This window comes from Malaya genurostris, chromosome 2, assembly GCF_030247185.1.
Source record: "Malaya genurostris strain Urasoe2022 chromosome 2, Malgen_1.1, whole genome shotgun sequence".
NCBI lineage: Eukaryota > Metazoa > Arthropoda > Insecta > Diptera > Culicidae > Malaya > Malaya genurostris.
Window position 1 is genome coordinate 297,434,235 of NC_080571.1, and position 23,247 is coordinate 297,457,481.

Here is a 23,247-nt window from a genome sequence, read left to right on the forward strand (position 1 = left end):
AAGACAACCAGTTCCATTTTTTTCTAAATTTTTTGATTTTTTAATGAAAGTTAAAATTTAGTGGAAGTGGTTTATAAACTCTCATCAGAAACCGTGTTAATTGCGAAAGCCGTGTAAATTCCAGAATCCGTGTAAATTAGTCGTGTATAAAAAAAACCGGAAGAGACAGTGTTCACACTAGAAAAAGAAGTAGTAATCACTTTCAAATCGATTTTCTTGCCCTCCGAGTTTATTTTTATTACTGATATCTATTTGTATTATATAATTTTAAAAATTAATTCTCTTATCGTAGTGATGATATTCTGATCGATAATTTGCGGGGAAGTGCGGTAAAGGGTACTGAATACACAAGTAGTTTGTAATATCCAATTTTTTGTTAGCCATTCTTCTTCATGGTTTTGGTTTTTGCAGAATGATGCTGGCCACAATTTCATGACGTCATAGCAGAGGGCTGATGATACCCTCAGGAGAGTCCGCAAGTAGGGGAGAGAAATATTAAATTCGTGCGAACCAAAATATCAGCACTACGCACCCATTCAATTGACATGCTATGTTAAATGTGATGCCGTGCTATGGCCTTGATGAACTGAAGATTGCTTTCACTCCAAGCTGACAGGATCTGATAGAAGTAGGGTTCTCGATCCGTCCGATGTTCGCATTTACTGTGTACGAATTGTTTGAACATTTGTGAAAATACGACCTGGCATCCCTGATAGCAGAGATGCCAGATCTGCAGATTTTGTGCAAAGAGCCAGGGTTGCCACATATACAGATTAATATGTATTTTACAGATTTTTCAGATAAATTTGTGACCAAGATTCTGTATATACAGATTACAGATTTTTGGCAAGAAATACAGATTTCTACAGATTTTTGAGAGTGTGGATTAAAAATTGAATAATGATCGAGTTAAAACATATTGAATCATGGTACTGTTGTTTCTCGAAGTAAAACCATTATCTTGATTTTGTGTTAATTCTTAAAAGAGGGTAAAACTTACATAGATAAGAACACCAAGAACAGTAAACACAGATGTCCTATCTGCTAATAAGGATTTTTCTATGCTCACTTCATCATTTCGAAAGGCTCAAACTCAAAAATAACTTCCAGCTATTTTCAAACTACAACATCATAAAATTCAAACCAAGAAAGACTCTTTCATTCCGTTCTGCTTCGATTTCTCACCACATTCCACATACAGATTTTTACTACAGGTTTTTGATTTCCTGATACAGATGTACAGATTTTTCTTCTGAAAATGCCAGCCTCCTGCTATGACGTCATGAAACTGTGGCCAGCATCATTCTGCAAAAATCAAAACAATGAAGAAGAATGACTAACAAAAAATTGGATATTACAAACTACTTGTTTATTCTGTAACCTTTACCGCACTTCCCCGCAAATTATCGATCAGAATAGCATCACTACGATAAGGAAATTAAGATTTTACTGGATTTGAAATGCTCAAATGTTTGTTTACCATACTCTGAGCGCTCTGATTGCCCACCAAATGCCCCATATGTTGGCTACGATAGTACTTGCTGCAGCGCCCTATCCTTGCCACCGGGCTGGAAAATGCAGATATTAATGTGGCAACCCTGCATAGGGTTGCAGAAATTTTTTTGTTGTGCAGACTTCTGCAGACTTTTGAAAATCGGGTTTTTTCGCAGACTTTCGTCAATTTTTTTTTTCGGATATACAGACTTTTGCAACCCTGCCTGAAAATATTTGAAATTCATACCTGGCATCTCTGCCTGGTAGGAAACAGTTGTCATCTTGAGGTAAACAAAAACGCATGGATGCGTTCATACGGTTCTTACCTGTTAAATTGTTTAAATTCCGTGTGAGGAATCCGTTATGGAACTTTTTACGATAGATACCGCTGGAACCAGTGCGGATACTCATCATTCAATTCGCAAAACATTACTTCCTTCATACCAAAAAATTTTGAATTGTTCGAGTTTATCGGAAAAAGCAGTTTCCAAGCAAAGAGTTGCCTTGAATCTACCCGAGGAAAGTGATGATGAAGGTGGTGACTATGGAGGTAAAATGAAATTTATTATCTAAATGGTTTGCTGTATAACCCAAATTCATTAAAATTTATAGGACTTCCACCTCCGGAACAAGATATTTTTGAGATTCTGCAAGATGCAGGGTCAAGCAACACCGTCGGTAAACAAAAGCGCAGTGATCAGTTGTCTCTCAACTTCTTAAGAAACAACCGTCTCTCGGGTACTGCAGCAGTAAAGGAATTAGCCGCCACCAATGTGGAACAACATATGAAGGCAGCTGTTATCACACCGGCGACAGAAAAGCAACAGAATCTGACCACACTCTCGATGACTGAGCGTCAGATCAAGGAACAGAACAGAGTAAGTTTTGATAGAACTGAATACTCAAACTTTTTCCCTTCGATGATGATATATTCGACAACTGAAGTAGTCCCTTGCCTTTTTCGACTTGTTCGTACGACTCCACCCGAATCCTCCCACTCGTAGTAATCTTAATGGATTTTTTCCCTCAAGCCCTTGGATTCCATTGTAAGGCCTACGGGATAATGAAATACATCAAACCATAGAAGAGAACAACCTCTGTCGTACGAAGATTCGGTTGTCTTCGGAAAACTGTTTCTTGAAACTGCTCTGGCATCCTCAACGATGAGAAGATGTACTGATGAAAGGCTTAAGGTTGAAATTTTGAAGCATCGATCTCTGCCAATGCTCTTTCCTCACATGTTTTCACAATGGGATTTTGGATATGGGTGCAGAGCAAGTCGGAGGCTCCGGACACGTGATGTCTCTTTAGTAATCTGATCTTCGTCGAACTCCCTAAAATTTGTTAATTCATGGTGTTCTATTCTACTGAAAACCAAAATATTTCATTTTCCAGAAAGAACGGGCCAAAACAAAAGGTGCAAATTGGTTCAATCTACCCGCTCCAGAGATTACCGAAGAAGTCAAAAATGAATTAGAGCTCATTCGAATGCGGTCTGTTCTGGATCCTAAGCATTTCTACAAACGAAGCGAGATGAAAACTTTACCGAAATATTTTCAGGTATTTTCGTACGCTCTGTGTGCTTTGGAATTTTTATTTACCGCATTCCTTTTCACAGATTGGCAAAGTAATTGCTTCGCCCCTGGACTACTACAACGAACGTGGAACGAAGAAAACCAAAGCTAAAACTCTCGTTGACGAGCTCCTGGAGGATGCCGAGTTCCAAAAGTATAACAAGAAGAAATATGCCGAAGCGCTTGAAAAACGCAAAAAGAAGGCTTATCACAAAGCTGCAATTAAAATGAAAAAGTTGAAGAAAAAAAAGAAGTGATGCTTAAGCTGGTTGTTTACTTTCTAAAAAATCTATCACTCTTTGTCCTATGCTACGATACACGTGGGCAAATTTCGACTCTGGATATTTCAAACAAAGTGGTGTTCCTGAATCTCCACAGTGCATAACATCCTTTTCAATTGGGATGCTTCCAAGCACTTCCACATGAAGTTTTCGAGCATAGTCTTGAGTAGAATTGGAAGACAGTTCGATTCGATTTTCGCACTTATTGCACACGACATGGCTCATATTTTCTACTAATCCGATCAACGGAACCTTTAATGTTCGATACATTTCCGCTCCTTTTTTTGTAACATCCAAAGCGGCAATTTGAGGAGTACTAACTAGCAAAACACCGGAGATCGGTACATGTTGACTCAGGGACAAATGAACGTCTCCGGTTCCAGGGGGTGTATCAACCACTAGAATGTCCAAAGGTCCCCAAACCGCTCCTTTAAGCAATCTTTGAATGGCAGACATAACCAAAGGGCCACGCCACACTACTGGTCCAGTTTCTACCAGCAATCCCATGGATAAACTGAAATATAGAAACTAGATCAGACATTTTGACACGAAATCGTTTGGATTATTCAATATTTCGATACCATTTAACACCATAGTTTACCGGAGGTAGCATCAAATTGTTGTCATCCACCAATGGAATCTCTGTAACATTCATCATCAATGGAACTGAAGGACCAAATATGTCCCCATCCAATATCCCAACGTTTTTTCCCATATTTGCTAGCGTAACAGCTAAATTGACAGCAGTCGTAGTTTTTCCTACACCTCCCTTACCGGATGAAACAACCACAATATCTCGAACCCCTGTCAGAGGAACTCGCTTTGGCAAGCTACGTGCCATCAATTCGGCCTGGCGTGGATTTGGTTTTGGGAAACGATGAATCTAAAAGCAGCTCGATTTGTAGTGTTCCGTATAGGTTACCCAAAAACCTAGAACATACTTACGGCAGTTTTGGAGAATCCCCGAATAACTGCTGATTTTAGGAAACTCATGTTCTGCATTATTAAATTTTTCATTGAAATTCAAATGTTTTTGTTCTATTTTAAAGGACACAGCATACAAAAAAAAAATTTTTTTTTTATCATATTTCTTTAATTTTGTTTGTTATCATTGATGTAATAATCAGGGATGCCAGGGATTTGTCAAAAATTTGTGTGCGATTCTTACATGAATTTATGCAAATCTGTGAAAATACCACAGACTAACAGACAGGACACTCAAATTAGATTCTTCAATCATCTTAACGGTCATTTCAAATATTCCTTTATTTCGAACAGTACTCACATGTGTCATGATGGCGCCACGTTACCCTATCAAAAACATCATGTCTGTCATCTAGACTGTGTTTCATTTTTTCATTTACCAACAGAGTTGCCGTTCATACAGAATTACCTGTAATGTATTGATTTGTATACGTCCATGCGAATTTCATGCAGGATTCAGATTTAACACATATTGCCAAAACTAAAAGGTGATTTTTTTGAGGTTAGGATTTTCATGCATTAGTATTTGCTCAGATTTTTTGAGGTTATGATTTTCATGCATTATTATTTGCTCAGTATGCTCTGACATTTCATCATGAATAGACTTACTAACGAGCAACGCTTGCAAATCAGTGAATGGGCCCTAGAAAAGTTGGCAGAAAATCCGCTTTTTTATCGACAAATTTTGTTCAGCGATGAGGCTCATTTCTGGTTGAATGGCTACGTAAATAAGCAAAATTGCCGCATTTGGAGTGAAGAGCAACCAGAAGCCGTTCAAGAACTGCCCATGCATCCCGAAAAATGCACTGTTTGGTGTGGTTTGTACGCTGGTGGAATCATTGGACCGTATTTTTTCAAAGATGCTGTTGGACGCAACGTTACAGTGAATGGCGATCGCTATCGTTCGATGCTAACAAACTTTTTGTTGCCAAAAATGGAAGAACTGAACTTGGTTGACATGTGGTTTCAACAAGATGGCGCTACATGCCACACAGCTCGCGATTCTATGGCCATTTTGAGGGAAAACTTCGGAGAACAATTCATCTCAAAAAATGGACCGGTAAGTTGGCCACCAAGATCATGCGATTTGACGCCTTTAGACTATTTTTTGTGGGGCTACGTCAAGTCTAAAGTCTACAGAAATAAGCCAGTAACTATTCCAGCTTTGGAAGACAACATTTCCGAAGAAATTCGGGCTATTCCGGCCGAAATGCTCGAAAAAGTTGCCCAAAATTGGACTTTCCGAATGGACCACCTAAGACGCAGCCGCGGTCAACATTTAAATGAAATTATCTTCAAAAAGTAAATGTCATGTACCAATCTAACGTTTAAAATAAAGAACCGATGAGATTTTGCAAGTTTTATGCGTTTTATTGTTTAAAAAAGTTCTCAAGCTCTTAAAAAATCACCCTGTATATACATAATTGTGCCTACTTCTCATCCTCCAACGCAATACAAAATCGAACCCGTTTTGTTACAATATTTACTTGCTTCTGGTCTGCCACCACTTAATTTCGAGTGAAAACTACCACCACAATAAAAAATAGTCTAGATGAACAACGTTGAGTCAAATAAACGGTTACCTTTCAACATCGCGAAAAAGTTAAATATATTATCAACGTAATCCAATAATTTATTGTGACGATTCAATTTCAAATATTTTGATGAAATCAGGCATCCCTGCAAGCAGCTGATCGGTGTTGACAAACGAGGGGAAACCAACTAGTAAAAAAACTTTTACATAACACAAGGGGTATACAGATAGTAAATAGTTCGCGCAGTTCAATATAGGTGGAACTAGTGCATCACGAAAAAATATTTTCATAAGAATTTACTCATGTCTGTTAGTCTGTGAAAATACCATATACTCTAAAAAAAACGATTGTCATTATTTTGCATTATATTTTGTTAGTCAGTATGAATCAGTAAGCTCTTCATTGATTTCTTTTAAGAATTCTACTACTTTTTCTAATATATAATTCGATATTCAGAGCGCCATATTTATGAAATTTCATGTTCAAACTAATGATTTCCATTCTATCAGTTTTATGCATATATTCATTTTATCTCACAAAATTTAACATACCTCATTTGAAATTTTTGTTCATTGGGAGTTGAATCACAGACTAACAGACAGGACACTCAAATTAGATTCTTCAATCATTTTAACGGTCATTTCGAATATTCCTTTATTTGGGACAGTACTCACATGTGTCATGATGGCGCCACGTTAACCTATCAAAAACATCCTGTCTGTCATCTAGACTGTGTTTATTTTTTTCATTTACCAACAGAGTTGCCATTCATGCAGAATTACCTGTAATGTATTGATTTGTATACGTCCATGCGAATTTCATGCAGGATACAGATTTAATACATATTCACTTGCTTCTGGTCTGCCGCCACTTAATTTCGGGTGAAAACTACCAACACAATAAAAAATAGTCTAGATGAACAACGTTGAGTCAAATAAATGGTTACCTTCCAACATCGCGAAAAAGTTAAATATATTATCAACGTAATCCAATAATTTATTGTGACGATTCATTTTCAAAAATTTTGATGAAATCAGGCATCCCTGCAAGCAGCTGATCGGTGCTGACAAACGAGGGGAAACCAACTAGTAAAAAAACTTTTACGTAACACAAGGGGTGTACCGATAGTAAATAGTTCGCGCAGTACAATATAGGTGGAACTAGTGCATCACGAAAAATTATTTTTATAAGAATTTACTCATGCTGTCATGTCTGTTAGTCTGTGGTTGAATATTGATTCTCATAAAGCATTTGAAAAAAACATTGTTGTATTGTTGAGGGGCGGGTAGGCTCTAACACTTTTGAAAAATCATTTATTATTTTCTTTATATTTTCTAATAGTAAAACATTTGAAGAATTTTCTGTGAAATTCCAGAGTTTCGTTCCAATAGGCTTGAAATTGGAACGAAACTCTGGATGTTATGGACCTTTATCTATGGCTATCTCATTGTACGAAGAAGCGAGAGCTCGGCGCACAGGCCTAAGATTTTTACTTCGATTGACTTCAAAACTTGACAAAACATTCTCGAAATGTTTCGTTATAATAAATTATATAAGAAAAAGTATGATTTTTTTTGAAATGTTAGACCTTACGGGCTCCTTGGAGGAATTAATTGTTTCCATTGATTTTATAGACAAAAACCGCGTTTTCCTCGAAAGCTGGTTTTGAAAGTCCGTGTCCATCGTCATTGAATAACTATTACACCAATTTTTTTTCAAATTTTTCACACACTTTCTACATATAAAAAACCAGATCCCAACGTTTTCCTTTTCGTTGTTTGTTACTTTGGGGAGGTTACTAGCTACAAAATGGCGGATCGTAGTTTTCACTTTGAACAACCACCAAAAATTGAAAAAATTTAAAAAAAATCAAACAGAAACCTTGGGGTCTAGAAAAAATTCTACTCTAACTATGCTGCGTTCGTTTGTTCACTTCTGATTAGTCTGCACTGAGATACAGTGGACACCGCAAATCATGATTTTTGAGAAGCGTTCTGGATAATACCTCTTCACCGACTTATTTCTCAATATTTTTCCACGAAAAAGTTACAAAATGTTGTTCGAATGATGCTTTTTATCATGCAAAACATTTGAATTTATTTTGTTGACCGATAGTTCTGGAAAAAAATCGCAAAAATGATGATGATTTTCTCCGAAGTGTGGACGTCGGTGTACGGTTCACATAAGAGAAGCGTGGGGTACGCATATTCAGCAAAAGTGCAATTTATCGTTAAAATTTAGTTTTTCCTTGATGCGAAAAAGATTGTCATAGCAAGGCCACCGTTACCTTCTATAAATTTAAAAATTAAATCACATAAGTTAAGCTCACTAGGACGTACCAGTGGTCATTTGGATGTATTTAGGTGAGAGCGCGTGAGAGCGATTAGTGCGAAGAGAATGTGTTTCACTCGCGCCAACTGCTTTAACCACAAGCTCACACTAAAATTCTGTCTATTCGACACTGTGAAGAAGTTAGCTTTCCTTTTTGTGTGATGTTTCCCTTCTTGAATCCCCAGTGTAGACAAGAATCTTACACCCACATGTTTCACTCTGGTGAAATGCCATCACTGTTCAGAAGTTGTTCGTATGAAAACTATAATAGTGATAGATAAGATGTATATGGCAGAGGTATCTTATTCATATAAATCTCATGAAATGGCAGACCCTGTCAGCTTTTAGTGAAATCAATCTTCAGTTCAACAACGTTATCGCACGGCATCACATTCAACATATCATGTCAATTGTATGGATGAGCAGTGCCTACTTCTCATACTCCAACGCAATACAAAATCGAAATGTTTTGTTACGATATTTACTTGCTTCTGGTTGGCCTCCACTTAATTTCGGGTATAAAATTACCAGCACAATCAAAAATAATCTAGAAAAAAAAATGATTACCTTCCAACATCGCTAAATAAGTTAAATATATTTTCAACGTTATCCCATAATTTATTGCGACGATTCACTTTACAAAGCCTGAGAAAATTTATTTTTATAAGAATTTACCCATAGTGTCATATCTGTTAGTCTGTGCTGAAAGCGCTTCTAGTGAGAAACGGGTGTTCTTTGCATTTTGAAGATATATTTTCAGTATAAACCAATTCATACTGAAAACAAATCACATCACATATCGGAGTTACATAAACTAGAGGTGTGCAAAACAGCTCATTTTGGTGAACAGCTCCGAACCGATCAGCTCACCAAAGTGAACCGATTCGATGTATCAGCTCATCAGCTCTTTTATTTTGAACTTAAGGTTCATTTTGTGCGCCGTTTTTCTTATGCACCGGTTTTTTTTTCAAATGCATGATCGAAATTGAATCATTGATTTGCAATGATGCAATGAATGCCATGCGAAATAATTTATCTTTAATTGATGTCGACTAAATTGAATCTCTTAAAGAGCCGAAGATCCGATCAGCTCGTAGCGTGTTCCCTGCGTCATAATGCAGTGAACTGGGTAGCAAATGAGTGAGCTGGTGAGCTGCGGTTCTTTTAAAAAGAGCTGTGAGCTGTCAGCTCACTTCAATGATTCGATTCACTGGAACAGCTCAGGAGCGAATTGCCCATCTCTAACATAAACATAAACCAATTAGAGCTCACTTTATTCACGTTCATTGCTATTAACTTCTTAATTTCTACGTTTTCATACAAAATTTCCACCTTTTGTGTCAGTCGTGGACCATTTCGGCAGCTCTATTTTCGAAACACCATTTAGACGTCACTGACTTGTTCTTCCTTTTATTGACAGTCATGAACATCACATAACATCGGTCGGTTGTCAGCGGTTATGGGCCAAGTGGGAATACGCATGGGTCGATTGGGTGCTTTGCGGGGAGCTTTCCGCACGAGTTTTCTCTTTCGTCAAGATGGGGTATGGAGCAGTACTTGCCACTTATTGTTCGTATGTACATTGATTGGGTTGGGTTGGCGCTGGGGAGTTGACATCGCCGCGGTTTGTGCTGTTGTGTCAGTTTTGTGTTGTCTGCCGATTCGATCGAGTGTCGTTTCGTTCGCGGTGTGTTTTTCCTCCCGAATACAAATTATTGCAATCATCATTTTGCTGAGACTGTTGTCTGCGAATCTGGATTTTTTTTATTCGCTGGCCACCATCATTCCAGAGTGTAGTGTCTGTCATGCAGTTGTACACAAAGTGTGAATAATTTTCTGATTATTGCTACAACATAGATATTTGACCAAGTCCTGCGTACAAATTCCGGTCCGGATAGAGTGGGGGAAATCAGAAAAAGAAAAGTTATCGCAAATCCCGGTTCTGTTTTCGCGTGTTTTTTGTGTGTGATCGCGTGCCACTTTTGGAAAGTTGCGGTACTTCTCGGAGGAATTTACCATCAGAAAGTGATAGAAAACAACGAAAATTGTATCCAGTGTGTCACTGCTTCTTATTTCCACCAATCGGTAAGCAATGGTCCGTCGATGGTTTACATGACGAAACCCATCCATTATGGATTAATGAAATCATTGAAAAGTGGCGTGAAAGTATAGTGAATTTTTCATTGTCGCTCTGGAAACAGAGTCGAATGCCAACGCCAGCCAGTCACACTTCGTTCGTACGTTGTGCGTGTGTTCATCACAAGTGCAAGAGGGGGCGTTCGGGCACGGTAGCGGTTTACATATTTTTCTTAAATTAATTTTACCGTTTGCCCTGTCGAGTATCCCGAGAACCATCATCGCAACTGACAGCGGCCGTCGTCGTCACCATCATCAGCGTGAAATACAAATACAAAGGAATAGCAGAGATCAAATCGCAGTAATCGTATGTATGCGATAATAATATTTTTTTTGTCTATCTGCCATACCTACGAGAGTTAGGCTGGAGAATTTAACGGTGGGAGCGTGGTGGACTGTAACTATTTTGTATCCAGCATCAGCTGGACTAATTCCCGACTATCACAGAAAACTAAATCAAACGGATTGTGCCATAGAGCGAAACTGTTGAGGTATCGTGGTGATAACGTGACGACCATTCAGAGAGTGTATGTGTATTTCAAGTATTGAACTATTTATGAGATTGTTGTTAGGAAGCTGTTTCTATGTTCAGAAAAATTCTACGGTGTTCTTCAAATGATATGATGGAACTCAATAGCAATACAGAAATTTGTTTGTTTCTAATGAATAGGAAATCTGACAGAGATTGTAAAAAAGCTTCCAATAGATTTCATCAATGTGCGGTATGTTCTTTGAATTTGCATAAATTCGTACTCTTATTTTAGCTCGAGCTGTGCGCAAATTCAAAAGAACAGGTTTTCTGAGAGTTCGATAGAAATGAACCTGATTAACTGTGAAGTTCCGTCTAGAGGGACTCATCACACGAATTTTTAAAAGCAAGATAATTTTTCTATGCTCTACTTACTCTACCGCTAACATCTCATTCTATATTGCACCGAAAGGAAAAATCTACTCCGTCGTTCAGTACTACTATTAAAAATGCATTTTTTATCCCACAACTCTGTGGCACCATGGCTAGACGAAGTGATTTTTTTGCCTCTTTCATCCATTCATTACCCTTCTGCTGACTGCTACAGCCGGTTTCTTCGACTGATGAAATACTTTTCCCGTGGAGTCATTTCGGACCAAAATATGTTAGCTACGGATAGAACGCTTTCGCCAGCGTCTTCTATTCTAAAAATGGAGACGATACGACGGCAGCAAATCCATATCTATGGTTTCATAGTTTGTTTGAATGCTACGAATGTTTGAAAAGAAACAAATAACTAAGCCGGTGCGCACCTACAATTCTGTGGCTGTTATTAGTAAGGAATTCAATGTTGTTTCTAGGAACATTCTTGTTTCTCTCATGGTTTGGAAGATCCAAGCCTTTACTTTTAATAGATTTCTATGACAGTTGGAATCGTTATCATGTGAGAAGAGTTCGTCATTAATTCAAACTATTTAAACAATTTTTGTAACAAACAAAGTTGGCGGGAATCAACTTCGATACCAGATATCCACGAAGAGGTTTTCACCTTATCGTCAAACTCGTCAGTGCAGGAGTTTATACAAAAACCTAAAAAACTGAATAAAGGTATATCGATTCGAATATATACGGTTTCGAATATCGAATTTGAATATCGAATGAAATCTCAAGAGTAATGTTTACCTTTTTTATTGCCATATTTTATTACCTGAGAGAACAATATTGGTCTGGCGCATTTTGATTCGTACCGACAAAAAGAATGGCAGTTTAAAACTTACAGTAACAAGAATATTGTTGAAACTATAAAAACAATTAAATTTGATTAATTCCCTAAAGAACAATTACTCAATTATTCCTGACGATGTCGATAGTGGAATAAGAACGATTTAGATATTTTTCGTTCACGGATGGCACCATTAGTTTATTCTATGTTCACTCGGCATATTGCTGGTACGATACCGAATAAAAAAGGACATGAATTGAAAAGGTTCCATAAAATTCATTTCTTCGTTTGATTTGGAGTTTTCGGGAATCTTTTAGACACACTGAACAAAAAGCATTTAGGAGTTTCATAAGCTTAGGACTTACGAACGAAGACAGTTTTATGATTTTTGGCATTAAAAATGCCTTACTCTTCACTATATGGGGCCGGGTGTCAACTAAAAGTTTCAAAAATAGTCGCGTAACCTTCTTGTGTCATAATTTTGAACGTTAATAACTCGGACATTTGTTGATGGATTGTTATAATTTACCAACCAATCAATTCGGAAACTTTTAACTTAAACATGTATGACGACGTCTTTTCAGTATTTCAATAGCATACTATTGAAAAAATGGTTGGAATCGACCTATGTTTTCATCCACCAATCCCTGTTTTACAAAATGACGTCAACTTCTTGTTCGGCATAGGAGGCTTTGCGTCATGCATAAAAAACACCGTATCGTTATGCGTAGTATGAAGAGAAATCTATAAATAATGGCTGCACCATATTTCTTTGCCTAGTTGATGTTTGACTGTGAATGAAACAAGTAGCTTGTCCAGTGAGCTGATGACTGGATTGTATATGCGTTCACTTGCTGGATTGTCGCTTTTGAATTATGTGTTGGTGAAATTTCCTGTTGTCTGTGCAACACCGTGTACGCTTGAGTATCTTATATATCATCTAGCTATTAAAAAACCGAATCAGCGTGGTTACCGTTTCGTTTGAAATATCCCATGTATTTAGCAAATTTTTGGTCGATTTTACCATTAAAAATGCCTTACACTTCGCTTCCCGAGGCTGGGTGTCAATTCAAAACATGCAAAACTAATCGCGTAACATTTTTCTGTCATAATTTTGAACGCTTGTTCCTCGATGATTTGTTAATAGATTTTCCTAATTTAAATGATTCCAAAGCTTCAATATTGTAAGCTTAAAAATGGTTTAGTTTGTCAACGGATCGGTTGCATACTTGAATCTCCATTCCCATACGAACAAAACGTTACAATGTGACTGAAAAAGTTGTTGTCCCTCCAGCAGTTAAACGCTTCAAAAGATTCAAAATTAAATTCTGAAACTCACATATACAGTACAATTAGATGCAATATTATATAGTATCAAAGATAAACTCAAGATAAGTTCACCTGCGATTTTACATGTATCGTTTGAATAAGAACCCTCGTAGAATTTGGTTAACCGCCAGTTTCAGTTTTATTATTATTTGCTTCAAAACAATAAGTGTCTGATGGCTACACGCGTTGTAACTATGACAATGTTCATTCATGTGTTAATAACATTAAGTTACAATATGAACAAAATTTCGGAATTTTGTTGCGTATCCATTCCGTATATTCCTAATATGCCAAAGCGAAAATAAATGTAAGTAACTAAATATTTTATGCATTCAGTAATAGCCGTTCAACCGAGAAGGTTGTGTATAGAAGCGTACAGTTTAATAACGCTGGTTGGTTTACACGCGTTAAATACGACAACGGTTGAACTACAGGTAGAAACCTGTTGGCAGCAGCCGTTAAAACGTATAGTCGTGCATTGTATCAACGTCCAGATACATCCAACAAGAACATCTAGAGCAACGAGGATCTACACGGCAGTGCAACGGAGATAGACAACAATTTCAAGGTAGAAGTTTTTTCTTTTCCTTTTGATTGAGTACTGTGTAGTGTTGGTTTCAAATTTTATTTTAAAGTTTAGTTAAAAATTTTAATGTAATGGATGAATCCATGGACGTAAATCCTAGCATGAATCCGATACCCCCACGAACGAAAAAATATCAGGAGAGCTCTTCTGGGCCTTGGATAGTCTTTTTTAGACGTATATCAAAGCCATTAAACATTTTTCAAATTAATAAAGGTTTGACATCACGATACTCTTCAATCAAAGAGATCATAAAAGTAAATAACGATAAAATTCGTGTTGTGGTAAATAATTTGAAACACGCGAATGATATTGTCTCTTCGGAACATTTCAATAAAGAGTATAAAGTTTACATACCCTCCAAAGATGTCGAAATTGACGGTGTTGTTACCGAAGCGAGTCTTTCGGTAGATGATTTACTCAAGCATGGTGTTGGTCGTTTCAAGAACTCTATGCTTGAGGGTGTGAAAATACTGGAGTGCAAACAACTGTACTCAGTAGTTCATGAAGAGGAAAAAAAAGTTTATCGCCCATCAGACTCGTTTCGAGTGACATTTGCCGGGTCTGCGTTGCCGTCCCATGTCTATGTCGATAAAATTCGCCTCCTTGTTCGGCTTTTTGTTCCAAATGTAATGAATTGTACGAACTGCAAAAAATTCGGCCACACAGCTACTTACTGTAGTAATAAACCAAAATGTATTAAGTGTGAAGGGCCTCATAAAGATAATGATTGCAACAAGGAAATTGAAAAATGTATTTATTGTGGGAATAGTCCTCATGATGATATTTCAGTATGCACTGCATTTAAAGTGCACAAAGACAAAATTAAGCTTTCTTTAAAAGCACGGTCTAAGCGCACATATGCAGAAATGCTTAAAACGGTCATTGATGTCCCCCCTTTGGAAACCGAAAACGGGTTTTCAAATCTAGAGGAACCAGAGGACTCTGACTCTGACGAAAATAGTGAAGGTAATTCGTTTATCACTACCCAAGGGTCAGTTAAGAGAAAGAAGTCTTCCTCCAAATTACCAAAAAAGACACCTAAAATTTCATCTTCAAAAAAAGATCCCCGTGTTAAACAAAAAAAGTCAAAACCAAAGACTGTGCCTCCTGGTTTGTCAAATTCATAAACCAATCCAGGATCTAGTACAGAAAAAGATAATAATCCAGTGGGCTCCATTTCACAGCCACCAACAGGATTACTGAAGTTTTCGGAAATTGTTGAATGGATTTTCTCAGCATTCAATATATCTGAACCCTTAAAGACCCTCATAATGGCATTCCTTCCAATAGCTAGAACCTTTTTGAAGCAGTTATCAGCTCAATGGCCAATTGTCTCAGGTTTTGTATCTTTTGATGGATAATTTATCACCCGTCGCAAATGATACAATCACTGTCCTGCAGTGGAATTGTCGAAGCATCATGCCAAAACTTGATTCATTTAAAATATTATTGCATAGTCAAAAATGTGATGTATTTGCTTTATGCGAAACATGGCTTACTTCAAACATAGCTTTAAATTTTAATGATTTTAACATTATACGTCTCGATAGAGACTCTCCGTATGGTGGAGTGCTTTTGGGAATTAAGAAATGCTATTCCTTTTATAGATTAAACATCCCTTCAACTTCTAGTATAGAAGTTGTTGCTTGCCAAATAAACATTAAAGGCAAAGATATTTGCATAGCTTCGGTTTATATTCCTCCAAAAGCACAAGTTGGACAGCAACAGCTTAATGAAATGGTTGAAGCCCTTCCTGCACCACGATTGATTCTGGGGGGTTTAAATTCGCACGGTATTATGTGGGGTTCCGTTTACAATGATAGCAGATCATCTTTAATACAAAACATTTGTGACAATTTTAGCATGACGGTATTAAATATGGGTAGCATGACACGGATCCCAAGACCTCCGGCACGCCCAAGTGCATTAGATCTATCTCTTTGCTCAACATCAATTCGACTAGATTGCACCTGGAAAATACTGCCTGATTTACACGGTAGCGATCATTTACCAATCATCATCTCAATTAGCAGTAGCAATTGCATTGCTACTTCCGCTAGTATTCCATATGATTTGACAAAAAATATCGACTGGATTAAATACCAAAGTAGTATCTCTAGTATTTTGAATTCAATGGAAGAGCTCCCTCCACTTGAAGAATATGACTTCCTCATTTGTTCGATTCTGGAGGCAGCAGAACAATCCCAAACTAAACGCTTTCCTGGGCCAACGACTAACAGAAGGCCTCCCAACCCCTGGTGGGACAAAGAGTGCTCAGAGGCTAAACTCGCCAAACAAAATGCTTGCAAGACGTTTCTAAAACGGAGAGGAGGAACTCCTCAGAATTTTGAAAAACTTATGGTTTTAGAAACCAAGTACAAGAGCATACTTCGAGCCAAAAAATGTAGCTATTGGAGACATTTTGTCGAAGGTTTGTCAAGAGATACCTCAATGAGCACTCTTTGGAACACGGCCAGACGAATGAGGAATCGTAACGTGGGCAATGAGAGTGATGAATACTCGAACCGATGGATATTTGACTTTGCTAGGAAAGTTTGCCCAGATTCTGTTCCTACGCAGAGCATTATACGGGAATCTCCTCCAAATAATGGTTTTATTAATAACCCATTTTCAATGATGGAATTTTCTATAGCACTCTTGTCTTGTAACAATAACGCTCCAGGGTTGGACAGAATTAAATTCAACTTGGTGAAGAATCTGCCCAACCTCGCAAAAAGACGTTTGTTGGAATTGTTCAACAAGTTTCTTGAGCAAAATATTGTTCCACCTGACTGGAGACAAGTGAAAGTTATCGCCATTCAAAAACCGGGGAAACCAGCTTCCAATCACAACTCATATAGACCCATTGCGATGTTGTCCTGCATCAGAAAATTGTTCGAAAAAATTATTCTACGACGTCTCGACACTTGGGTCGAGACGAACGGTTTGTTGTCAGATACTCAGTTTGGCTTCCGTAGAAATAAAGGGACGAATGATTGCCTTGCATTACTTTCGTCTGACATCCAAATTGCCTTCGCTCAAAAGCAACAAATGGCATCTGTATTTTTAGACATTAAAGGAGCATTTGATTCAGTTTCCATTGATGTTCTTTCAGACAAGCTTCACCAAAATGGACTCCCAGCGGTTATAAATATTTATTTGCACAACCTTTTGTCAGAGAAACACATGCATTTTTCACATGGCGATTTGGCAACACTCAGAAATAGTTACATGGGTCTCCCGCAAGGCTCATGCCTCAGTCCGCTCCTCTATAATTTTTACGTAAATGACATTGACAGCTGTCTAGTAACCCCATGTACACTAAGACAATTGGCAGATGATGGCGTGGTTTCAGTTACTGGACCCAAAGCTATTGATCTGCATAAACCATTGCAAGATACCTTAGATAACTTGTCCGATTGGGCTGTTCATCTTGGTATCGAATTCTCTGCGGAGAAAACAGAGTTAGTCGTCTTTTCAAGAAAGCATGATCCCGCGCAGCTTCAGCTCCATATGATGGGAAGAATGATCCAACAGGTTTTAACTTTTAAATACCTCGGGGTGTGGTTCGATTCCAAATGCACGTGGGGAGGACACATTAGGTTTCTGATAACAAAATGCCAACAAAGAGTAAATTTTCTTCGAACAATAACAGGATCTTGGTGGGGTGCTCATCCGGAAGATCTAATAAAATTGTATCAGACAACGATACTTTCAGTGATGGAATATGGATGCGTTTGCTTTCGTTCCGCTGCAAACTCTCATATTATCAAACTGGAGCGAATTCAGTATCGTTGTTTGCGAATTGCTTTAGGGTGCATGCATTCGACACATACAATGAGTCTTGAAGTTCTGGCGGGAGTTCTTCCATTAAAAGATCGATTTTGGGAGCTTTCATCACGCCTGCTAATAAGATGTGAGGTGCTGAATCCCATGGTAATTAATAATTTCGAACGACTAGTCGAGCTTCGATCTCAAACAAAATTTATGACAGTATATTTTAACCATATGTCACAGGAAATCAACCCTTCAAGATATATTCCTATCCGTGTCAGCCTCCTAAATGTCCCTGACTCAACTTTATTTTTCGATACATCCATGCAGCGCGAAGTGCGTGGAATCCCGGATCATCTACGCTCGACGGAAATCCCAAAAATATTTTCAAGTAAGTTCAGGCATATTGACTCTGAGAAAATGTTTTATACGGACGGATCGCGAATTGAAGAAGCGACAGGGTTTGGTATGTTCAACAATAATGTTTCGTCCTCATTTAGGCTTCAAGAACCTGCATCTGTTTATATAGCAGAGCTAGCAGCAGTTCAATATAGTTTGAGTGTAATCGTCACATTAATTCCAAACCATTATTTCCTCTTCACAGATAGTCTGAGTGCAATTGAAGCCATTCGCTCAAACATGACTGGCAAGACTGAACCGTTTTTCCTGGGCAAAATAAAACAGTGCCTGAACGACATATTGAACAATAATTATCTAATGACTATAGTCTGGGTCCCGGCTCATTGCTCCATTCCTGGCAATGAAAGAGCCGATATTTTAGCCAAACGTGGTGCTATTGAGGGTGAAATTTATGAGAGACCAATTGCTTTCAACGAATTCTATAGCTCGTCTCGCCAAAGAACACTTGCCAGCTGGCAAGCTTCTTGGGATAAAGATGATCTGGGTCGGTGGATGCACTCAATTATTCCGAAAATATCGACAAAGGCATGGTTCAGGGGACTGGATGTGAGTAGAGATTTCATTCGTGTGATGTCTAGACTCATGTCCAATCACTACACGTTAGATGCACATCTCCTTCGAATTGGGCTCTCCGAGACTAATCATTGTGCTTGTGGCGAAGGTTATCGAGATATTGATCATGTCGTTTGGACATGCGTGGAGTATCGTGATGTCAGATCTCAACTAATAAATTCTTTGCGTACCCAAGGTAGACTATCCAATATCCCAGTTCGAGACATTCTTGCTTGTCGTGACCTTTCATACATGAAACTTATTTATCATTTCATAAAGAAAACTGGAGTTTCAATTTAATAAAGGCCCCTTTCAAGACTTAGTTCTGATCCCAGCTGCGTCCATGAGTTCAACCAATAGCTAAATTAGAATAAAAATAATGTAATGATACAAACAAACTCGAAACAGTTTATGAAATTATCAACAAAATGTCTGAAAATAACAGCTTATTTTATAATTTATAGAAGTTAATCGTTTGGTTCAAATAATATTTCCGAGTAGATTTCATAGTTAATGACGAGTTACCTAAGATGATATTTAAGCTATAAGAGAATATGTTTTAATAAATGCAAAACGTTGTGACTATTTTTTTTTTCCATAAATACGTTTATTTCTTAAGGCAGTTACATAAGTTTTTCTTCGCCGTAGCATCACTTTTACATAATATTCTTATCCTAATTTAATTCTAACATAGTCACAACGTTTTGCATTTATTAAAACATATTCTCTTATAGCTTAAATATCATCTTAGGTAACTCGTCATTAACTATGAAATCTACTCGGAAATATTATTTGAACCAAACGATTAACTTCTATAAATTATAAAATAAGCTGTTATTTTCAGACATTTTGTTGATAATTTCATAAACTGTTTCGAGTTTGTTTGTATCATTACATAATTTTTATTCTAATTTAGCTATTGGTTGAACTCATGGACGCAGCTGGGATCAGAACTAAGTCTTGAAAGGGGCCTTTATTAAATTGAAACTCCAGTTTTCTTTATGAAATGATAAATAAGTTTCATGTATGAAAGGTCACGACAAGCAAGAATGTCTCGAACTGGGATATTGGATAGTCTACCTTGGGTACGCAAAGAATTTATTAGTTGAGATCTGACATCACGATACTCCACGCATGTCCAAACGACATGATCAATATCTCGATAACCTTCGCCACAAGCACAATGATTAGTCTCGGAGAGCCCAATTCGAAGGAGATGTGCATCTAACGTGTAGTGATTGGACATGAGTCTAGACATCACACGAATGAAATCTCTACTCACATCCAGTCCCCTGAACCATGCCTTTGTCGATATTTTCGGAATAATTGAGTGCATCCACCGACCCAGATCATCTTTATCCCAAGAAGCTTGCCAGCTGGCAAGTGTTCTTTGGCGAGACGAGCTATAGAATTCGTTGAAAGCAATTGGTCTCTCATAAATTTCACCCTCAATAGCACCACGTTTGGCTAAAATATCGGCTCTTTCATTGCCAGGAATGGAGCAATGAGCCGGGACCCAGACTATAGTGATTAGATAATTATTGTTCAATATGTCGTTCAGGCACTGTTTTATTTTGCCCAGGAAAAACGGTTCATTTTTGCCAGCAGCGTTTGAGCGAATGGCTTCAATTGCACTCAGACTATCTGTGAAGAGGAAATAATGGTTTGGAGATAATGTGACGATTACACTCAAACTATAATGAACTGCTGCTAGCTCTGCTATATAAACAGATGCAGGTTCTTGAAGCCTAAATGAGGCCGAAACATTATTGTTGAACATACCAAACCCTGTCGCTTCTTCAATTCGCGATCCGTCCGTATAAAACATTTTCTCAGAGTCAATATGCCTGAACTTACTTGAAAATATTTTTGGGATTTCCGTCGAGCGTAGATGATCCGGGATTCCACGCACTTCACGCTGCATGGATGTATCGAAAAATAAAGTTGAGTCAGGGGCACTTAGGATGCTGACACGGATAGGAAGATATCTTGAAGGGTTGATTTCCTGTGACATATGGTTAAAATATACTGTCATAAATTTTGTTTGAGATCGAAGCTCGACTAGTCGTTCGAAATTATTAATTACCATGGGATTCAGCACCTCACATCTTATTAGCAGGCGTGATGAAAGCTCCCAAAATCGATCTTTTAATGGAAGAACTCCCGCCAGAACTTCAAGACTCATTGTATGTGTCGAATGCATGCAGCCTAAGGCAATTCGCAAACAACGGTACTGAATTCGCTCAAGTTTGATAATATGAGAGTTTGCAGCGGAACGAAAACAAACGCATCCATATTCCATCACTGAAAGTATCGTTGTTTGATACAATTTTATTAGATCTTGCGGATGAGAACCCCACCAAGATCCTGTTATTGTTCGAAAAAAATTTACTCTTTGTTGGCATTTCGTTATCAGATACCTAATGTGTCCTCCCCACGTGCATTTGGAATCGAACCATACCCCGAGGTATTTAAAAGTTAAAACCTGTTGGATCATTCTTCCCATCATATGGAGCTGAAGCTGCGCGGGATCATGCTTTCTTGAAAAGACGACTAACTCTGTTTTCTCCGCAGAGAATTCGATACCAAGATGAACAGCCCAAACGGACAAGTTATCTAAGGTATCTTGCAATGGTTTATGCAGATCAATAGCTTTGGGCCCAGTAACTGAAACCACGCCATCATCTGCCAATTGTCTTAGTGTACATGGGGTTACTAGACAGCTGTCAATGTCATTCACGTAAAAATTATAGAGGAGCGGACTGAGGCATGAGCCTTGCGGGAGACCCATGTAGCTAATTCTGAATGTTGCCAAATCGCCATGTGAAAAATACATGCACTTCTCTGACAAAAGGTTGTGCAAATAATTATTTATAACCGCTGGAAGTCCATGTTGGTGGAGCTTGTCTGAAAGAACATCAATGGAAACTGAATCAAATGCTCCTTTAATGTCTAAAAATACAGATGCCATTTGTTGCTTTTGAGCGAAGGCAATTTGGATGTCAGACGAAAGTAATGCAAGGCAATCATTCGTCCCTTTATTTCTACGGAAGCCAAACTGAGTATCTGACAACAAACCGTTCGTCTCGACCCAAGTGTCGAGACGTCGTAGAATAATTTTTTCGAACAATTTTCTGATGCAGGACAACATCGCAATGGGTCTATATGAGTTGTGATTGGAAGCTGGTTTCCCCGGCTTTTGAATGGCGATAACTTTCACTTGTCTCCAGTCAGGTGGAACAATATTTTGCTCAAGAAACTTGTTGAACAATTCCAACAAACGTCTTTTTGCGAGGTCGGGCAGATTCTTCACCAAGTTGAATTTAATTCTGTCCAACCCAGGGGCGTTATTGTTACAAGACAAAAGTGCTATAGAAAATTCCATCATTGAAAATGGGTTATTAATAAAACCATTATTTGGAGGAGATTCCCGTATAATGCTCTGCGTAGGAACAGAATCTGGGCAAACTTTCCTAGCAAAGTCAAATATCCATCGGTTCGAGTATTCATCACTCTCATTGCCCACGATACGATTCCTCATTCGTCTGGCCGTATTCCAAAGAGTGCTCATTGAGGTTTCTCTTGACAAACCTTCGACAAAATGTCTCCAATAGCTACATTTTTTGGCTCGAAGTATGCTCTTGTACTTGGTTTCTAAAACCATAAGTTTTTCAAAATTCTGAGGAGTTCCTCCTCCCCGTTTTAGAAACGTCTTGCAAGCATTTTGTTTTGCGAGTTTAGCCTCTGAGCACTCTTTGTCCCACCAGGGGTTGGGAGGCCTTCTGTTAGTCGTTGGCCCAGGAAAGCGTTTAGTTTGGGATTGTTCTGCGGCCTCCAGAATCGAACAAACGAGGAAGTCATATTCTTCAAGTGGAGGGAGCTCTTCCATTGAATTCAAAATACTAGAGATTCTACTTTGGTATTTAATCCAGTCGATATTTTTTGTCAAATCATATGGAATACTAGCTGAATTAGCAATACATTTGCTACAGCTAATTGAGATGATGATTGGTAAATGATCGCTACCGTGTAAATCAGGCAATATTTTCCAGGTGCAATCTAGTCGAATTGATGTTGAGCAAAGAGATAGATCTAATGCACTTGGGCGTGCAGGAGGTCTTGGGATCCGTGTCATGCTACCCATATTTAATACCGTCATGCTAAAATTGTCACAAATGTTTTGTATTAAAGATGATCTGCTATCATTGTAAACGGAACCCCACATCATTCCGTGCGAATTTAAATCCCCCAGAATCAATCGTGGAGCAGGAAGGGCTTCAACCATTTTATTAAGCTGTCGCTGTCCAACTTGTGCTTTTGGAGGAATATAAACCGAAGCTATGCAAATATCTTTGCCTTTAATGTTTATTTGGCAAGCAACAACTTCTATACTAGAAGTTGAAGGGATGTTTAATCTATAAAAGGAACAGCATTTCTTAATTCCCAAAAGCACTCCACCATACGGAGAGTCTCTATCGAGACGTATAATGTTAAAATCATTAAAATTTAAAGCTATGTTTGAAGTAAGCCATGTTTCGCATAAAGCAAATACATCACATT

General features: G+C 38.1%; 3 protein-coding genes across 6 annotated transcripts in view; 2 read left to right on the forward strand and 1 right to left on the reverse strand.

The window, feature by feature from the left end:
* Positions 1 to 1,768: 1,768 nt before the first annotated feature.
* Positions 1,769 to 3,332, forward strand: LOC131430671 (deoxynucleotidyltransferase terminal-interacting protein 2). The gene is made up of 4 exons (XM_058595817.1): positions 1,769 to 2,044; positions 2,107 to 2,372; positions 2,890 to 3,054; positions 3,113 to 3,332. Exons 1-4 carry the CDS (start codon positions 1,858 to 1,860, stop codon positions 3,323 to 3,325), a joined length of 831 nt encoding a protein of 276 aa, XP_058451800.1. The 5' UTR covers positions 1,769 to 1,857; the 3' UTR covers positions 3,326 to 3,332.
* Positions 3,110 to 4,464, reverse strand: LOC131430670 (iron-sulfur protein NUBPL). Of its 2 annotated transcripts, XM_058595816.1 has the most exons (4): positions 4,295 to 4,464; positions 3,931 to 4,232; positions 3,346 to 3,863; positions 3,110 to 3,284 (listed from the first exon to the last, which is right to left on the reverse strand). In XM_058595816.1, the coding sequence occupies exons 1-4, from the start codon at positions 4,364 to 4,366 to the stop codon at positions 3,277 to 3,279; spliced, it is 900 nt and encodes a 299-aa protein (XP_058451799.1). In that variant the 5' UTR covers positions 4,367 to 4,464; the 3' UTR covers positions 3,110 to 3,276. The 2 variants fall into 2 exon arrangements, with proteins under 2 accessions (XP_058451799.1, XP_058451798.1); XM_058595815.1 differs by lacking the exon at positions 3,110 to 3,284 and having other exon boundaries at positions 3,322 to 3,863.
* A 5,314-nt stretch (positions 4,465 to 9,778) lies between these two features.
* Positions 9,779 to 23,247, forward strand: part of LOC131430673 (serine/threonine-protein kinase GL21140) — an 86,490-nt gene continuing 73,021 nt past the window's right edge. Inside the window, exon 1 of one of the 3 annotated variants that reach the window (XM_058595822.1) lies at positions 9,779 to 10,284. The gene's annotated coding sequence lies outside the window, so the exon portion shown is untranslated. Of the gene's footprint in view, positions 10,285 to 10,324; positions 10,643 to 23,247 lie in introns of those variants that run through there. The other 2 variants (XM_058595820.1, XM_058595821.1) reach the window with 2 other exon arrangements.